Below are 16018 nucleotides of genomic sequence, written 5' to 3'. Positions count from 1 at the left end.
TCCACAGTATGAAGTACGACCAGTTGAGACGGACGTGTCCTGTTCCGGTCACTGTGGGGCCTCCCAGAGTATGTGAGCCTCTTTAGTGGTTAAAGTGAGAGCTACAGTCATGCAGCCGTGACGTCTTTCCTGGTCTTGGGTCTCTTCCCGGTCAGCGAGCCTCTCCGGTCCAGTTGGTCTGTATTGGGTGGAGGGGAAAGTGAGGAGGTAGAGGGGAGAGGAGGGGGGGTAGCCTGCTCACAGCCACTGAGCCAGTATCCCCAACATGGAGGAGCCGGTATCCCCAACATGGAGGACAGGGCAGGGCAGGGTGAGGCTCTGGCTTTGGGGCTGACAGGAGTCGGAGTCAGAGTTAGGAGTGGATGGCCTCCTCTCAGGTGATGACCACGATGCCAAAGGACATCCTCAGCTGCTCCAGGAAGATGAAGGTCAGGACCGTGTGGGGGATGAGCCGGATTCCAGCAGGAACGAGGCCCTGGATACACACCACATGGTCAGTTACACACGTCAGTTACACACCACACGGTCAGTTACACACGTCAGTTACACACGTCAGTTACACACCACACGATCAGTTACACACGTCAGTTACACACCACACGGTCAGTTACACAAGTCAGTTACACACCACACGGTCAGTTACACAAGTCAGTTACACACCACACGGTCAGTTACACACCACACGGTCAGTTACACACGTCAGTTACACACCACACGGTCAGTTACACACCACACGGTCAGTTACACACGTCAGTTACACACCCCACGGTCAGTTACACACCTCACTAGTTACACACCTCAGTCAGTTACACACCACACGGTCAGTTACACACCACACTATCAGTTACACACCACACGGTCAGTTACACACCACACGGTCAGTTACACACGTCAGTTACACACCACACGCTCAGTTACACACCACACGGTCAGTTACACAGCACACGCTTAGTTACACAAGTCAGTTACACACCACACGGTCAGTTACACACCACACGCTTAGTTACACACCACACGGTCAGTTACACACCACGCTGTCATTTACACACCACGCTGTCATTTACACACCACACGCTCAGTTACACACCACACGTCAGTTACACACCACACGTCAGTTACACACCACACGGTCAGTTACACACGTCAGTTACACACCACACGGTCAGTTACACACCTCAGTCAGTTACACAGCACACGGTCAGTTACACACCTCACTGTCAGTTACACACCACACGGTCAGTTACACACCACACGGTCAGTTACACACCACACTGTCAGTTACACACCACACGGTCAGTTACCACACGGTCAGTTACACACCACACTGTCAGTTACACACCGCGCTGTTAGTTACCACACTGTCAGTTACACACCACACTGTAGTTACACACCTCAGTCAGTTACACACCACACGGTCAGTTACACACGTCAGTTACACACCACACTGTCAGTTACACACCTCAGTCAGTTACACACCACACGGTCAGTTACACACGTCAGTTACACACCTCACTGTCAGTTACACACCACGCTGTCAGTTACACACCACACGGTCAGTTACACACGTCAGTTACACACCTCACTAGTTACACACCTCAGTCAGTTACACACCACGCTGTCAGTTACACACCACACGGTCAGTTACACACGTCAGTTACACACCTCACTAGTTACACACCTCAGTCAGTTACACACCACGCTGTCAGTTACACACCACACGGTCAGTTACACACGTCAGTTACACACCTCACTGTCAGTTACACACCACGCTGTCAGTTACACACCACACGGTCAGTTACACACCACACGGTCAGTTACACACGTCAGTTACACACCACCCTGTCAGTTACACACCACACTATCAGTTACACACCACACGGTCAGTTACACACCACACGGTCAGTTCGATTCCGAACACAGCTAGTGGGTGAAACACACTTGCTCCTGCAGCTTGTCATTTCCTCATTTCCATCACGTGTGCGAAAATTCGACCAATGGTGTAACTTCATCACTCAATCAGCCAGTCAGTCAGTCATTTGCGTTTGTAGGGCTTCCCAGCTGTAGTGGTCCAGCCAAAAATAAAGATGTCTGAATAAGAGCTTTCTGTGCTTTCCAATGGACAGTGACAGAAGTACTGTAGGGCTGGGCGATATGGCCAAAATATGAAATCTCCATTTTTTTTCACTGTTATGGACGATTCACGATTTGAATCTATTTTTTTCTGTTTAGATGGACTCCAAATTAAGTTTCACTCACAGCTGAGGAGGGCACTCTCAATCGCGGTGGAGGGTAGATAAATAGCATATTTAATGCCATATTTAGATGATTTATAGGAAAAAGGTTTTTAATTATGACTTATAATAAAAACATAAATCACTATCATGAAACACATGAATATATAATGAGAAATTATGAAAAATCCAATACTGCGCAGTCCCTGTTGAGACAAATCAATCAATCAATCACCTCTTTGGCAGCATTCCTTTTTTATGAAGAGGCATTTGCATGTCACAGAGGAATCAGCTGCTTTGCTTGTAACATTGTCCCTGGAAATAATGAAATATATGAAGTAAATTTGAGCTAGGGTTCTTTAGATTTATGTGTTTCTGCCGGCTATGCATGAATGCAGGCGTTTAAGGAGTTTTCTACAAGTCAAGCGATCTAGGGATAAAGCGATGTTCTATTTATTTTGGTTTTATCTTTTGACACCACATTCCGTGATTTTCTTTGAGTCTGTGGAATCAACGCGAGGAAAACAAGTTTGTTTACAGAAGCCCATCTAAAATAATTGGTGTAGAAAGACGGAACTTTAATTTATATTCCGTTTCCTCTGGCATCGCTTTGACACGTGCACTTCCTGCTTGGGCTATCGGGAGCTTGCACAGACGCAGGCTCACTATTTAAGGGTTTGACTCAGACCCAATCATGTGCAGCAGAATGGGAGGGAGCTTGTTCTTCACCTCGACTGCATGGCGCAATGCGGCCCAGGCAGCGACAGGTGGTGAGGGACTAATGCTGAGTTCCCGGGCCTGTAAGACTCCTTCAGGTTGAAAAGCACACCGTAAGGATCCTTATAGCGGAGTTTGATGGCAACGCGGACACTACCACCATGGCTCTGTATTCATCCACCAACGATGTGTAAATGGACTGCACTTATATAGCGCTTTTCCACCTTAGCGGCACTCAAAGCGCTTTACAATGGCCTCTCATTCACCCATTCACACACACATTCACACACCAATAGCGGTAGCTGCCATGCAAGGTGCTAACCTGCTCATTGGGAGCAATTTGGTGTTTGGTGTCTTGCTCAAGGACACTTCGACATGTGGACAGTCGGAGCCGGGATTCGAACCACTGACCCTTCGATCATTGAACAACCCGCTCTACCAACTGAGCTACAGCCACCCCCAACAAGTAGTCCATGTCATCAATTCCTATAGGCCTAGATGTCCTACTACAGAGTAGGCCTTCAGCAGGGTAGGCTAATGCAAATGGCCCAAATGGAGAACTGCTACAGCGACGAGTCACATCTCCAAATGAATCCATTACTCTTTCATTGCATGAGAATAACCACCTCTCTGAAAACCCATGTTTGTTTGCTTGTTACCTTGCAGCAGAGAGAAAGATAACTCGCGTTAACGCGACCACAAACAGCTGAGCGATCGGCAGAGAGAGACAACAAAACAAAATCTAATTTGAAAGATTAGAAAAGTCGGAGGGAGAAAAAATAGATTTTGATATGTGCCCTGAGAGAAGTGCTGATGCCGGCGTTTGAGTAACTGTGGCAGCAGAGGAAGCACTTATCTCACATCGTTCAAAAACCAAAACCTGAATCAATCGAATTTGAGATATCGCCCAGCCCTAGACGGAAGATTACCTTGTAGAAAGCCTTGGGTCCCAGCTTAGCGGTTTCTGTCAGACAGTGGAACACCCCCTGGAACACACAGAACACACAGAGAGAGAATGTCTAAAAGTAGATTGCCCTGCACAGCTCAGGGCTGAGTTTCCCAGAGGCATCGTAGCGCTACGTTCATCGTAAGCTATGGCGTTCATCATAGCGCTACGATGAACGTAGCGCTACGATGCCTCTGGGAAACTCAGCCCAGATCTTCTCCTGTTGGCGCTGGCGATGTCAGGAAAGTAATACAACATCAAAAATAGAAAATAGTTTCGCCGCACACAACGGATGAAAATAAGGTCGATTTTATTGAACAACGCGTTTCGCCTTCAGGTTCCAGATGAAGCCGTAAGGCGAAACGCGTCATTCAATAAAATCGACCTTATTTTCATCCGTTGTGTGCGGCGAATCTCTTTTCTATTTTGGAAGAGAGAGAATGTCTGTTCATTCAAGTCGTGCCATGTTCTCCACGGCCCATCGAGCCCAAACCTCTGGCAGAGCGATGAGAGGCAGACTGACAGACGGATCCCCGAAGAAATCACAACAAACCGCTGACAACATCAGAACTGCCACTCCTTCACACCTGTGATCCTGTACCTACACCATGAAGCCATACTCACCCTATATTCTCCTTTTGAGTTCATCAGCCTGGTCTTCAACACATCCAGGGGTTGACACAAGATGGTGGCACAGCCTCCCTACACACAGAGGGACAACATTACATACATACTCACTGTGTTCGGAATCGCTCCCTATTCACTATATAGTGCACTATATAGGGCGTCAGCCATTTTGTTTGTAGTGTCCGAATTCTCCACGGAATTTTCGTTCCCTATATAGTCCACCATTTATTACCCACAATTCACCTTGATTTGCAGGGAACAGTGCATGTACCCTACATTTTCTCCGTTCCCTAGGTAGTTCACTACATGGTGAACCCCATAGGGAATAGGGAGTGAGGGAACGAGGGAGCGATTCCGAACACAGCTTATGTCATAACAATTTGCGTGGTTGCATTGTTCAAACACATGCAGGTGGCTCAACTCGACTGGGTAGCTTGACTGATCTACAAATCACAAGTCATTTTAAATACCTAGTCCCCCTGATTTGTAGATCAGTCAGGCGGACCAGTAGGTTTGTGAAGCGTGTTTTGCACCACGCCAGGAACACACACACAACGTTCCTAATTCGGATGTCAACTCGTGGTAGTCAGAACACTCACTGCGAAGAGGCTAGCCAGGAAGTGGGTGAGGATGTTGTCCGTCATATACCCGGTGCCCAGAACTAGCTGCTTCGACTGGTCATAACAGGCCAGCTGAGAACGGAAAAAAAGTGTAGAGGTCACTATGACAAATCTACCTAAGTGAACTTTAAGATTCAAGATTCATTTATTTGTCCCGAGGGAAATGTGTCTTGGACATACAGGCTGCTACATACAGTGCAAAGGTGCCATAACAAGGACAAAACAAAACATTAGTGCACTTTAGTCTCCCTCACACACACACACCACACACACCACACACACACACACACACACACACACACACACACCACACACACACACACACACACACACACACACACACACACACACACACACACACACACACACACACACACACACACACACCTCTCACCTGTCCAACAGTAACCAGTGCTCCTCTAGTTGATGCCATCGTGGCCCCAGAGAACAGCTTCCTCATTCCCTCTACAGAGAAAGAGTGTCATGGAAGCAACTGTTGTGCAGCACACAGCAAGTCTCGTCTCGATCCAACTGACCCCAATCATCCTTACCCTCTTTCCAAACGCGAAACAGTCCATCTAGTGCATGGGCATAGCTGCTCGGGACACCAAGACACAGGACACACTGATGAAACTCAGAACATGCACGACACACAACCCCATAAAGTGAAAATGTAAAAGAAACGTGTTTTTATTGTAACTCACACATACGATACTCACTTTCTCCTAAGCTCCACTGGCAACTTAACGTCATTCTGCATTCTGGACGGTAAAATATCCACGCACGTTAAAGCGCAACGAAATACTGTTACCCCATCAACGTGGAAATATTAGAACTGTACATCACATCAGAATGGCAACATATCTATTGACAAAAAACAGAACAACTCCTAACAATTGCATGCATTGTAAAAAAAATAAAAAATAAAAAAGAGAACATATGATGTGAGTTATGTGAGTTAGCTCTCCTCAGGAAATACACATGGTTGTATTAAATTAAAATAAGTATATGAAAAAAAATGTATATGAAAAAATGGTATATGTATATATACTCACCTAACATTAACCATGTCTGCTGGAGTCCCTATAAATCCACCTGTGAAACCTACGGAGAAGCAGAGATGAAGTGAGGGAAACATCTTAACACTACTGCCCAACATCTGGACCTGTATTTATTAAGTGTCTCAGAGTAGGAGTGCTGATCTAGGATCAGGGCCCCAACATCTGTACCTGTATTTATTAAGTGTCTCAGAGCAGGAGTGCTGATCTAGGATCAGGGCCCCAACATCTGGACGTGTATTTATTAAGTGTCTCAGAGTAGGAGTGCTGATCTAGGATCAGGGCCCCACCTCTCCGTATGATTTCATTCAAAGGGACAACAGATCCGAGATCAGCACGCCTACTCTGAGATGCTTGATATATTCAAGCCCCTGGTCTCTGGGAGAAACTGTGCAAAGCTGCGTGGCAGTGCCTACCTCCGAAGGCCCCCAGGACGACCTTCTGGTAAAAGGGCATGGGTCCTTTGTTTCTGCTGCCCAGTATGTCCCTCACTGTCTCATAGATGGCAAAGCGTGACAGAGAGTAGGTCATCTGGACAGGGGGACAAAGGTGGCATCAGTTTATCTGGGTGGGACGTAAACAGTAGCCTAGCTTCGCCAGATGAATTCGTAAAAATGTGAAGGTTCTGGAAACGCTTTCCGATTCCCAAGGGGCGTTACCAACGGGCGTAGATCAAAATGCCTCTGGACAGACCTACAACCAATCAGCAAAAATGTCCCGTCATCTTATTAAACCCACCCCATATTAGATAAACGGTTGTGATTGCATCTCGGTTTGAGTGGATTCGGTTAGAACAGTTGGATGTCCAGACTGATCTGTGGAGTGAAATAGAACATGAGCTCACGAGATCAGGCTGGCGACGCCAGGCTACCTAAACAGTGTATGTGTTGAGTGTCTTGTAAATGGTAAACGGACTGCACTTATATAGCGATTTTATCCAAAGCGCTTTACAATGAAGGCCTCTCATTCACCCATTCCTACACACATTCACACACCAATGGCGGCAGCAGCCATGCAAGGTGCTAGCCTGCTCATTGGGAGCAATTTGTGGTTCAGCGTCTTGCCCGAGGACACTTCGACATGTGGCGGGATTCGAACCGCCGACCCTGCGGTCACTGGACGACCCGCTCTACCTCCTGAGCTATACAGCCGCTGTTGCGTTGTGTGCACTCACCTGTCGGCAGAGGGATGCGCTCAGGCCGCTGTAGAGGGCCAACACCCCCTCCCTCCTCACCACACTCTGAGCCATGGCCACCATCCTCATCCTCACCTCCTGCTGCGTCTGTAGGTGCACCTGGGGGGGGGGGGGGTAACAGCACGTCAGACACAGCAGACCAATCACAGCACGTCAGACAGAGCAGACCAATCACAGCACGTCAGACAGAGCAGACCAATCAGTGAGCTAAGAATAAAATCTAAGTAGCCTACAGAAGACATTATGTAAAATACCTTGAAATTTATAATATTATGAAGGTTTTCAAGCGACACGCCAAACACTTTTCCTTGCTCTTTCATTCACTGAGTCTAAATTTATGACTGACAACTGGAAGTGATGTCATTGATAATAACTGCCACCCCACACAGTCACAACCCTCCACCAGGGCATGAACACGCTAGCCTATTTATTACTGTGAGAATGTGTGTCCAAGTAGACAGTAGTCCACTGATGGGAAAATGTAAAGTATATAGACAATCTTTTAAAGCTACTTGCTATGTTGTCAAATTAAGCCAATGTTGTCACTAGCTGTGGAACAATTACGAATTCCATTCAATTAACATTTGGCAAAATAAAGGCCAGGCTATCACTGTAGTCAATGCGAGTGTGCGATCCAGATCCATCAGCTATCATGACACTAGGCTACTGAGTCTATAATTACCGCTTATTTTACATGTTGTGGACCAACATGTACTCAAAATCTCATGTACTCAAAACTCAAAATGAGTTTTGTTCTGAACCCGGCGTGGCCTACAGGCTTTTCCGGCGCACGTGGCTTCTTTGGGTTGTAGGTTATGATGCATTCGTTTATAACTGGGAGGTGGCAAATTGCGACTTGCTACTAGGAATGATTAAATAAAACACCTCATGAACTCGCACTTCCTCGTCGCAAATTCGGACATGTTTCTCAGCCCCCAGTTGCTCGAATGCACTAGATATAACTAGGTAACTGTGATATAATGGTATATAGATATAACTAGGTAACTGTGATATAATGGTATATAGATATAACTAGGTAACTGTGATATAATGGTATATAGATATAACTAGGTAACTGTGATATAATGGTATATAGATATAACTAGGTAACTGTGATATAATGGTATATATCTGAATGCACACAGGTCGGAAGTAGGTATTTTGCCACTTGCGACTTGCCACCTCCGACCACAAACGAATGCACCATTACTGTGCGTGAGCTTAATTTGCACACCTGGGATAAATCAGTGATCCAGGCACTCAGGTGCATGGGAATCTCGTGAAGCACTGAAAACTTACCTTGATCAAATCTAACGGGTGAGTAATGCAAGCAGCAGCGCTAGAGGACACTCCACCGAAGTACCAGCGTGAAATGCGCTTCTCGGTCATTTTTGTGATAAATGAATCGATCAACTAAATCCCAATTAAAACGTTTCGTCGTGCTGCTACGTGTCGGAAATCAGACTGGCTTCGCTTGTTCTATTCAACTACCTCGACTTAGTTGCGTCGCACATAATCTCCAACGGTGGCGGTGATTGGGTTCCGGGCACACATCTCATCATGGCCAAATAATATAATTCAAGTATTTATAAAGTTGTAGCCGAATGACACTGCAGCTAAACTCGTAAACTACTAGTTGTTTCTAATGCCACATGTCGGCCAAGGGCGTCTCGTGCAAGTTGAAGGGTGCCCTCGTTTTAGTACCCCGTGCGCCCCGGAACGAATGGTCTGGAGACGCGCTACGTCCACGCGTTAAACTAGTGGCACATAAGCGCAGAGTGGATACGGATAGGCCACCAGGCAGTATGAGCGAATTATCTCAGCTTCACCGTCCCGTGCCAGGAAAGGGCACAGCTGGTTCACAGTGGAAGTGTAGGCTAGCCTACGTGACGATGTAAAAATAGTAAGCCAGTTGCCTTGAGCCCTATGTTGTTATGGTATTTAACACATTGAAGACTGGCCCACCATTCAGGGGGAAAGGGACGCTGTAATTTGTGGGGCCCTTCTCAGGATATTGTTGTGCTGTTGACACTCAGTCCAAGCGGTTAAGAACACAATTATTATATTTAGATAAAACATTGTCTTCACAGACTACATTTTCTCTCCATTGTGCATTATTTCCTTTTTGAAGTTTCAATCAGTATTTTCAACTGTGTTAAGTCTTGAATGGCTGTTAAGCGTGTGTGTGTGTGAGAGAGACATGACTCCCTGAGTACAGTAGTATGAATGGGCTTGGGAGACTACCAAGGAGGTTTGTGGGTAGGGAGGATTGAGGGGGGGGGCGCTGGTGACAGTAACCAGACCCTCACTCCCTGCAGAATGAGCTGCTTCATGAAGTGGATGTCTTCCTGGGTGAGGGGTGTTATCGGGGGATTAAACACAACGGGAAACAGGATCAGCGCTCGTCACCTCCACCACAGGCTCTTGTTGTACATCAAATATGGTATAACATATAGTAGCCTATAACACTTGGACAGTATCTCTATTTTATCAGATTTATTAGACAGGAATCTATGATCTGTAACATTAACACAATTTCCATCCCACTGTTTCATTTTTATAGCCTGGAAGCCAGTCTTGCATTTTTATTTTTGTGGGGGGTGAGAGAGACTCTCTTCCAGGCCATACTTTTTTACACCTGTGGTGAACCAGTAAACTAACTAGTGGAGATCTTCTGCCCCCTAGTGGTTCATTAACATACTGGTATGTATCCTCCATCCTCCTTCAAACGTCCATTCATTCATTCAAGATCAAGAAAGCCATTCCAAAACATGACAGAGCAACAATAAGCACGATACTGTATGTGACCCAATCAACTTTAATCACATCTTCATTGATCCTATCAGTCTTTAGGGACAAAGCCTGCTGTACTAACATGTTTATTTTCACCACAGGCAACGACAGCCATGTCCCCATATCCAGGATGAGTCCCGACCCCGGCCAGACTAACACAGACAGACAGACAGACTGAATGAGCGGCCCGGGGTCGGCATGTCTGTAGCCCTCCGGCTACATGTACCAGATAAACAAACAGACGAATGGATAAATGGACAAACGGCGGTTTGGGCGTAGAGTTTTCAGGCTTGTTGCCTGGAGAGTTCAGTCTATGAGTTCTACCGCCCCGCCTGACACTGGCACAGCTTGTGGCAACGTCAAAAGAAAAGGCATTTTACTTGCGGTCTCTCCCCCCACCCCGGTTCCTTTCTTCTTGGTTGTATAAAAAAGGCGAGACAGACAGAAGGAATGGGGTGGGCGTGGCGGCAGGCGGCCGGACAGCGAGGGACGGACGGTCTACTCCAGGACCACGGTGCCGCCCGCCGCCTCCAAGGCCGCTTTCAGCTTCTTTGCCTCCTCTTTGGAAACGTTGGCCCGGATCTCCTGGGGAAGCGACTCCACCAGCTTCTTAGCCTGGACAGAGAGTTGAATCATTTGTTATGTCCACATAGACAGAAATACAAAGGACATAAACACACACACACACACACACTCCTCGTAAATGGAGTTAACAGCCTCCATAAGGCAGCCCCATTCAACTACATCTTATGGCAGCTAATATGATTTGCGTGTGTCCTTCACAGTAAATCATGGGTCCCGATATAGGAGGGGAGAAGAGGATATAGGATGACTGTAAAAGACGAACATAACTAGGACCAACTGTCATCTCTGAACACAAAACAGCTACGCGCTAGGGACGTCACGGTAAACCGATATTTCGGTACCAAGTCGAAGCCGATATTCGGAAAATGTGACAGTACTTTTTCCATAGATAGTACCTAGGTAGTGGGGATGCAATTCTTCCAGACGGGCGAATATGACTCCTAGTGTACCTTTAGCATAGTAACGTTAGCTAGCGTTAGTTCTTGGATTGAGGAGACTCAAAACAACAATTTGTCTCAGAATGGGCTTGTATGCGGCTGCTAGTCTAGTAACGTTAACGAGACCCGTCACCTGGCTCCCCTCCGAACTTCCACAGACATTCTACATCCACAAACTCTTGAAAATTAACAATTTCCAATTCGATATTATGCATCTACTTTCTACTACTATAAACAAGAGGACTGATAGTAACCTACCAAAATCAATCAAAAACTCTAAATCACTTAAACATTTTGACTGCTTGGCTAGTGTATAGGGTGCTTTTAACGCCCTCACTCGACAGGGGTAGTCTTAACGCCCGAACGCTGCAACAAGACTGATTTCTGGGCTTGTGCTAGCGACATTTTAATCTGCAACTGAAAAGTAACCGACTCTCCTACAATTACATATCGTAGTCTACCTTTATATTTTCAGCTTTTTCTGTGCGTATTTAATTATATAAAAACAACCTCAAGTCATCACTATGAATTCTGTGAAGTATCACCCTGAAAATATTGCAGACTGTCATGTCATTATTTTGCATAATGCCTGTGTATCCTGCTGTTTTCTTACAGTCACCAAGTTAGGCTACTTGAGGTCTCAATCTTCCTTTTACAGTACAGTGTCAGACAGAGTATCTATAGAGACATACCTGCACCAGGTTCAAGCCTTGGATGCAGTTCTTCACTTCTTTTATGAGTTTGACCTTCTCAGCGGCTTTCAGTTCTGTCAGTTTGACTGTAAAGTGAGTCTTCTCCTTCTTGACTGGCGCTGCCTCGTCTTCAACTGCCTGCAACAAAGAAAAACACGACAGAAGGTTAAAACATTACTCACACTAATGTGCCCAATTCATGCCCATGTCTGACATCAGATGGACATGATATCTGTATGATCTTCATTCATGGCATGCAGAATTCCACCTGTACTGTTGTAATGTGATTGATACAAATAGTAGTAAATATCTTACCTGAGGCACAGGTGCTGCTGCTGCCATGGCACCCATAGGCATCATTCCAACATCCTGGATATTCAGCGTTTTCTGTGACAGAGACATAACATCAACAAGGAAAACACTAGCAATGGATTTGCCTTAAATTCTGGTGATATGCGCAGTCGATGCAGCAATCTCAACATACCTTGAGGAGCTCATTGAGGTCCGATACCTCTAACAAGGTAAGGCTGGCGATGTCGTTCACCAGCTGTTGGATTTTGGGGGTGTACTGTTTTGGGGCGCCATCGAAAGCTGGGGACGCAATGACATCAGAGGGGCTGCCTGGACTCGTCTTGAGGGTCCTGATGGCGCAGAGTGCTGGTGTCTGGACTTCCTGCCTGAGATGGGAGACAGTTTTGAATTCATTATAATCATCATCTCGATCTCCACATTGTCATCCACCTCCACTAGTCGATATGTAGAGAGTGGGTCGTATACCCACCTCCCTTGTTCTCTGTAAAGCGCATTGTGTTGCCTCTGGGTATGAAATGCGCTATACAAATAAAGCTTTGATTGATTGATTGATTGTTCAGGGGGGGCATCAGCTACAGTTTGGCCAGCTAAGCAAACTGAGAGGCTAATTCAGTTGAATATGGAAGCGTTTGCCAGCCTGCTGGCGTTAACATTACATATTATTGTCTTTTTGAAGGCCAGAGCTGTTTATACAGCCAGGCTGATCCGGGATGATCATAATTTGTCCCAATTTGTGTCTCAACACACACAATCATATGAATGAGACTCATGACCTTGGCGCTGTAAACGTGACCAACAGAGTCAGGATGAGGATTTCCAGCTCTTCTTCTTGATCGATTTGATCCCAAACAGAGGTTAGCTGGCGAATAAAACCCCGTTGACTAGTATAGCTAACACTAACGTAGAGAACATCTACTTTTGTCTAGCTACCATTAGCTAACCTAGCTAGCTCCATCACTGATGCACCATACAGCCGGCTAGCTACCAGTAAGTTACAGAAATGTGAGTTAAATGAACACAACTGTAGATCATCTCAATGAAGTGTTGTAGGTAATAACTGAGTCTATACATGTCAAATCTTTTCATGTGATACCCTTGAAGATAGTCGAAAAGCTAGGGTTAGCTAGTTAGCTAGCCTGGATGAATGGGGTTTCACAGTAAACTAGCTAGCAATGCTAACGTTATGTGACCCGATTCCTTACCGGCGAGTCTTAGCAGCGATCCGCAGCGCGGTTCTTATGCAATGCCTGGTGCAATACATCTTACTGGTCCCCCAAGTCACCAGTCTCTACTATCTACTGTCCAGATCGCCTCCTTCCTGCAACCTCGAAGTCCCAATCACTGTCTAGTGCAGCTTGTCAGTCCCTCTCAAAAGCACATGGCGTCCTCCACTCTTTTTTCCTGACCTACCCACAATGCACCGTACGTCAGACAAGCTAAATTGCGTGCGTCTGTCTAGAATTTACATTTGAGGAGGAGCACAGAATCCTCTTAACCAGGTAATCTCTGATCCCATCTTGGGTGCTTATCCATCACCAATGCCATTCTCATTTCCTTAGCTTTTTTTTTCCTGCAGCCCAAGATCAGATCTGTCTTGATGACTTGAGATCTGCATTTATAGCATCACTGGAGTGTTTGTAACCATTAAGACAATTGTTTGGTCCATAACTTGGAAGACGCTAGAGTGTATCCTTTCTAGACCATGCTGGTCTCTCCACTAGCGGTCAGGAACCAGGACAGACTGTTGTCAGTGCTGTCGAACGTACTGGAGGACCAGTCGCACAGGGAATTGTTTGCCTTAGAACTGGGCTCCGGCACCGGACAGCATGTGGTGCACTTTGCCCTAAAGATGCCCTTCATCACCTGGCAACCATCAGACATCAAAGAAGAGTCATGTGACAGGTGGGTCCCTCTCTAACCTCTAACCTCTGTGACCCCACATCAGAACGGCCGTAAGCATTTAGGCTCCTATATTGAGTCACACTCAACTGAAGGTAACCGGAAGAGAGATTGTATATCCACTGATGTACACTAATGACACACAGCTTGCTGGCCTGTTATTTATTATGGTGATTCTTCTTCTTTGTGTGGGTACGTTGTTGAGTCCTCTCCCCCCAGGCTCGGGGCCGAGGGGCTATCCTTTTACCACCCCGAGCCTGGGTGAGGGGTCACCCAGGCTGTATATCCAGGCATATTATGGCGATGTTTGTAATATGATATGAAGAAGTGTACAACATGCTCTTTAAAAAAAAAAACTCTGTGATCATATTTCAGTATTAAAGCTTATATTATGGCAACAAAAGTGAAGACTGTGCTAAAGCCAGTCCACCTGGATGCCAGTGACCCCTGGGAGAAATGGGCGGGGCTTCCACGGAACTCCTGCGATGTCATTGTTGCCATAAACTTACTTCAATACAGCCCATTCAAAACTGCAGAGGTAGTGTACAAACTAGTATGTGCTATCATTATTCTGAATTAATATTGGTGGATATGTGTAATAAATATACAGTATTGTGAAATGTATTGTATTACCAGGGTGTGTTCAAAGGAGCAGGCCAGATCCTTCGGCAGAATGGCGTCCTGATTATATATGGGGTATGTAACATGGACTGCTGGAGCTGCTGCCTCCGCGACCCGACCCTGGATAAGCGGATGAAGATGATGATGATGATGTAACATGGACTAAGGGAGCTCTAAAGATGAATGACATGCTGTATTCATTTGTGAATATATGACATCCTTGCTAGGCCTACGGAATCAACGGCACCATCACACCCAGCTGTAACGAGAACCTGGACCAAGAACTACAACGAATGTGAGTAGGACATCAGGAAGAGCTGACTACTCCTTTTGCGTGTCTAACACTAGAACAATAAATGGTAAATGGACTACACTTATATAGCGCTTTTCCACCTTAGCGGCACTCAAAGCGCTTTACAATGGCCTCTCATTCACCCATTCACACACATACTCACACACCAATGGCGGTAGCTGCCATGCAAGGTGCTAACCTGCTCATTGGGAGCAATTTTGGGGTTAGGTGTCTTGCTCAAGGACACTTCGACATGTGGACAGTTGGAGCTGGGATTCAAACCACTGACCCTTCGATCACTGAACGACCCGCTCTACCAACTGAGCTACAGTACAATACTGATACTCATATCCACGTTTCTCCCTCGGGTTCTGCTGGGTTTTTTCAATACAGGAACCCAGAGTGGGGTCTCCCCGACATCGATGTGCTGAGACAGTTGGCCTACGGAAACGGCCTGCGCATGGAGAGGATGGTGAGTAGAACCTTCCAGAACCCTGGACGCTGGAGATCGGTCTTCCTCCTCACTTCATTCGGATGCTTTTTGTTTTTCAGATTGAAATGGAAGAGTATAATAAAAGCCTCATCTTCAGAAAGCTTTGATTGAGAAGCTTACTCAGCTAGCTCCACCGGAGAGGAATGTTCTGAATCCCACAACCAGCTGTGTCCTGTAAACAACTAACATCTCACAGCGTCCTCTACGTTCTCCAGAGAGAACCAATTGCTTTCAGCTGGAGACGGATATCGCCAAGAGTGGCCTGTTTTACCTTCAAGGGAACAATCTGTACACTCTGCATTATCGTGGCATGTCGTTCCCCCACAACCATATGCACTCACTTTGTAATGGAAATGAAATTATTTTTATGTTTTAGTTGATCTATTCCTCATATCTTTATATAAAGATTATTATACTTCATCTCATTGTTTTTATTTTTGGATCCCATCTGAAACAGAAACACCAAAAACCAAGTGGACGGTAGAAGAACGAGATATTTA

The 16018-nt window shown here is 46.0% G+C and overlaps 3 protein-coding genes across 3 annotated transcripts; 1 reads left to right on the top strand and 2 right to left on the bottom strand.

Moving 5' to 3' along the window:
- Window positions 1-360: 360 nt before the first annotated feature.
- Window positions 361-8926, bottom strand: slc25a10a (solute carrier family 25 member 10a). The gene is made up of 11 exons (XM_084438566.1): window positions 8694-8926; window positions 7374-7493; window positions 6616-6730; window positions 6197-6245; window positions 5861-5902; window positions 5693-5736; window positions 5536-5606; window positions 5121-5213; window positions 4519-4596; window positions 3878-3934; window positions 361-475 (listed from the first exon to the last, which is right to left on the bottom strand). Exons 1-11 carry the CDS (start codon window positions 8781-8783, stop codon window positions 374-376), a joined length of 861 nt encoding a protein of 286 aa, XP_084294692.1. The 5' UTR covers window positions 8784-8926; the 3' UTR covers window positions 361-373.
- A 1363-nt stretch (window positions 8927-10289) lies between these two features.
- Window positions 10290-13572, bottom strand: mrpl12 (mitochondrial ribosomal protein L12). Its single transcript, XM_084437892.1, has 5 exons — window positions 13416-13572; window positions 12386-12578; window positions 12217-12288; window positions 11902-12039; window positions 10290-10802 (listed from the first exon to the last, which is right to left on the bottom strand). The coding sequence occupies exons 1-5, from the start codon at window positions 13472-13474 to the stop codon at window positions 10686-10688; spliced, it is 579 nt and encodes a 192-aa protein (XP_084294018.1). The 5' UTR covers window positions 13475-13572; the 3' UTR covers window positions 10290-10685.
- Window positions 13573-13915: 343 nt separating this feature from the next.
- Window positions 13916-15625, top strand: LOC311308649 (methyltransferase-like 26 B; the record flags this gene model as incomplete). The annotated part of the gene is made up of 6 exons (XM_084437648.1): window positions 13916-14115; window positions 14488-14650; window positions 14749-14808; window positions 14961-15028; window positions 15419-15497; window positions 15578-15625. 6 exons carry the CDS (start codon window positions 13916-13918, stop codon window positions 15623-15625), a joined length of 618 nt encoding a protein of 205 aa, XP_084293774.1.
- Window positions 15626-16018: the final 393 nt, after the last annotated feature.

The sequence above is a fragment of the Borostomias antarcticus genome (genome assembly GCF_949987555.1).
Source record: "Borostomias antarcticus genome assembly, chromosome: 5".
NCBI lineage: Eukaryota > Metazoa > Chordata > Actinopteri > Stomiiformes > Stomiidae > Borostomias > Borostomias antarcticus.
The sequence above is the reverse complement of the archived record's forward strand: the minus strand, read 5'-3'. Positions and strand labels throughout refer to the sequence as shown.

Coding starts and splice junctions, on each gene's coding strand:
- slc25a10a (XM_084438566.1), bottom strand. CDS start 8,783: ATGACCGAGAAGCGCATTTCACGCTGGTACTTCGGTGGAGTGTCCTCT. Junction 6,246..6,615: donor CGTCCTGGGGGCCTTCGGAG/GTAGGCACTGCC, acceptor GCTTCTCCGTAG/GTTTCACAGGTGGATTTATA. Junction 476..3,877: donor GACCCAAGGCTTTCTACAAG/GTAATCTTCCGT, acceptor GTGTGTATCCAG/GGCCTCGTTCCTGCTGGAAT.
- mrpl12 (XM_084437892.1), bottom strand. CDS start 13,474: ATGTATTGCACCAGGCATTGCATAAGAACCGCGCTGCGGATCGCTGCT. Junction 12,579..13,415: donor ATCGCTGCTAAGACTCGCCG/GTAAGGAATCGG, acceptor CTCCCATCTCAG/GCAGGAAGTCCAGACACCAG. Junction 12,289..12,385: donor ACCTCAATGAGCTCCTCAAG/GTATGTTGAGAT, acceptor TCTCTGTCACAG/AAAACGCTGAATATCCAGGA.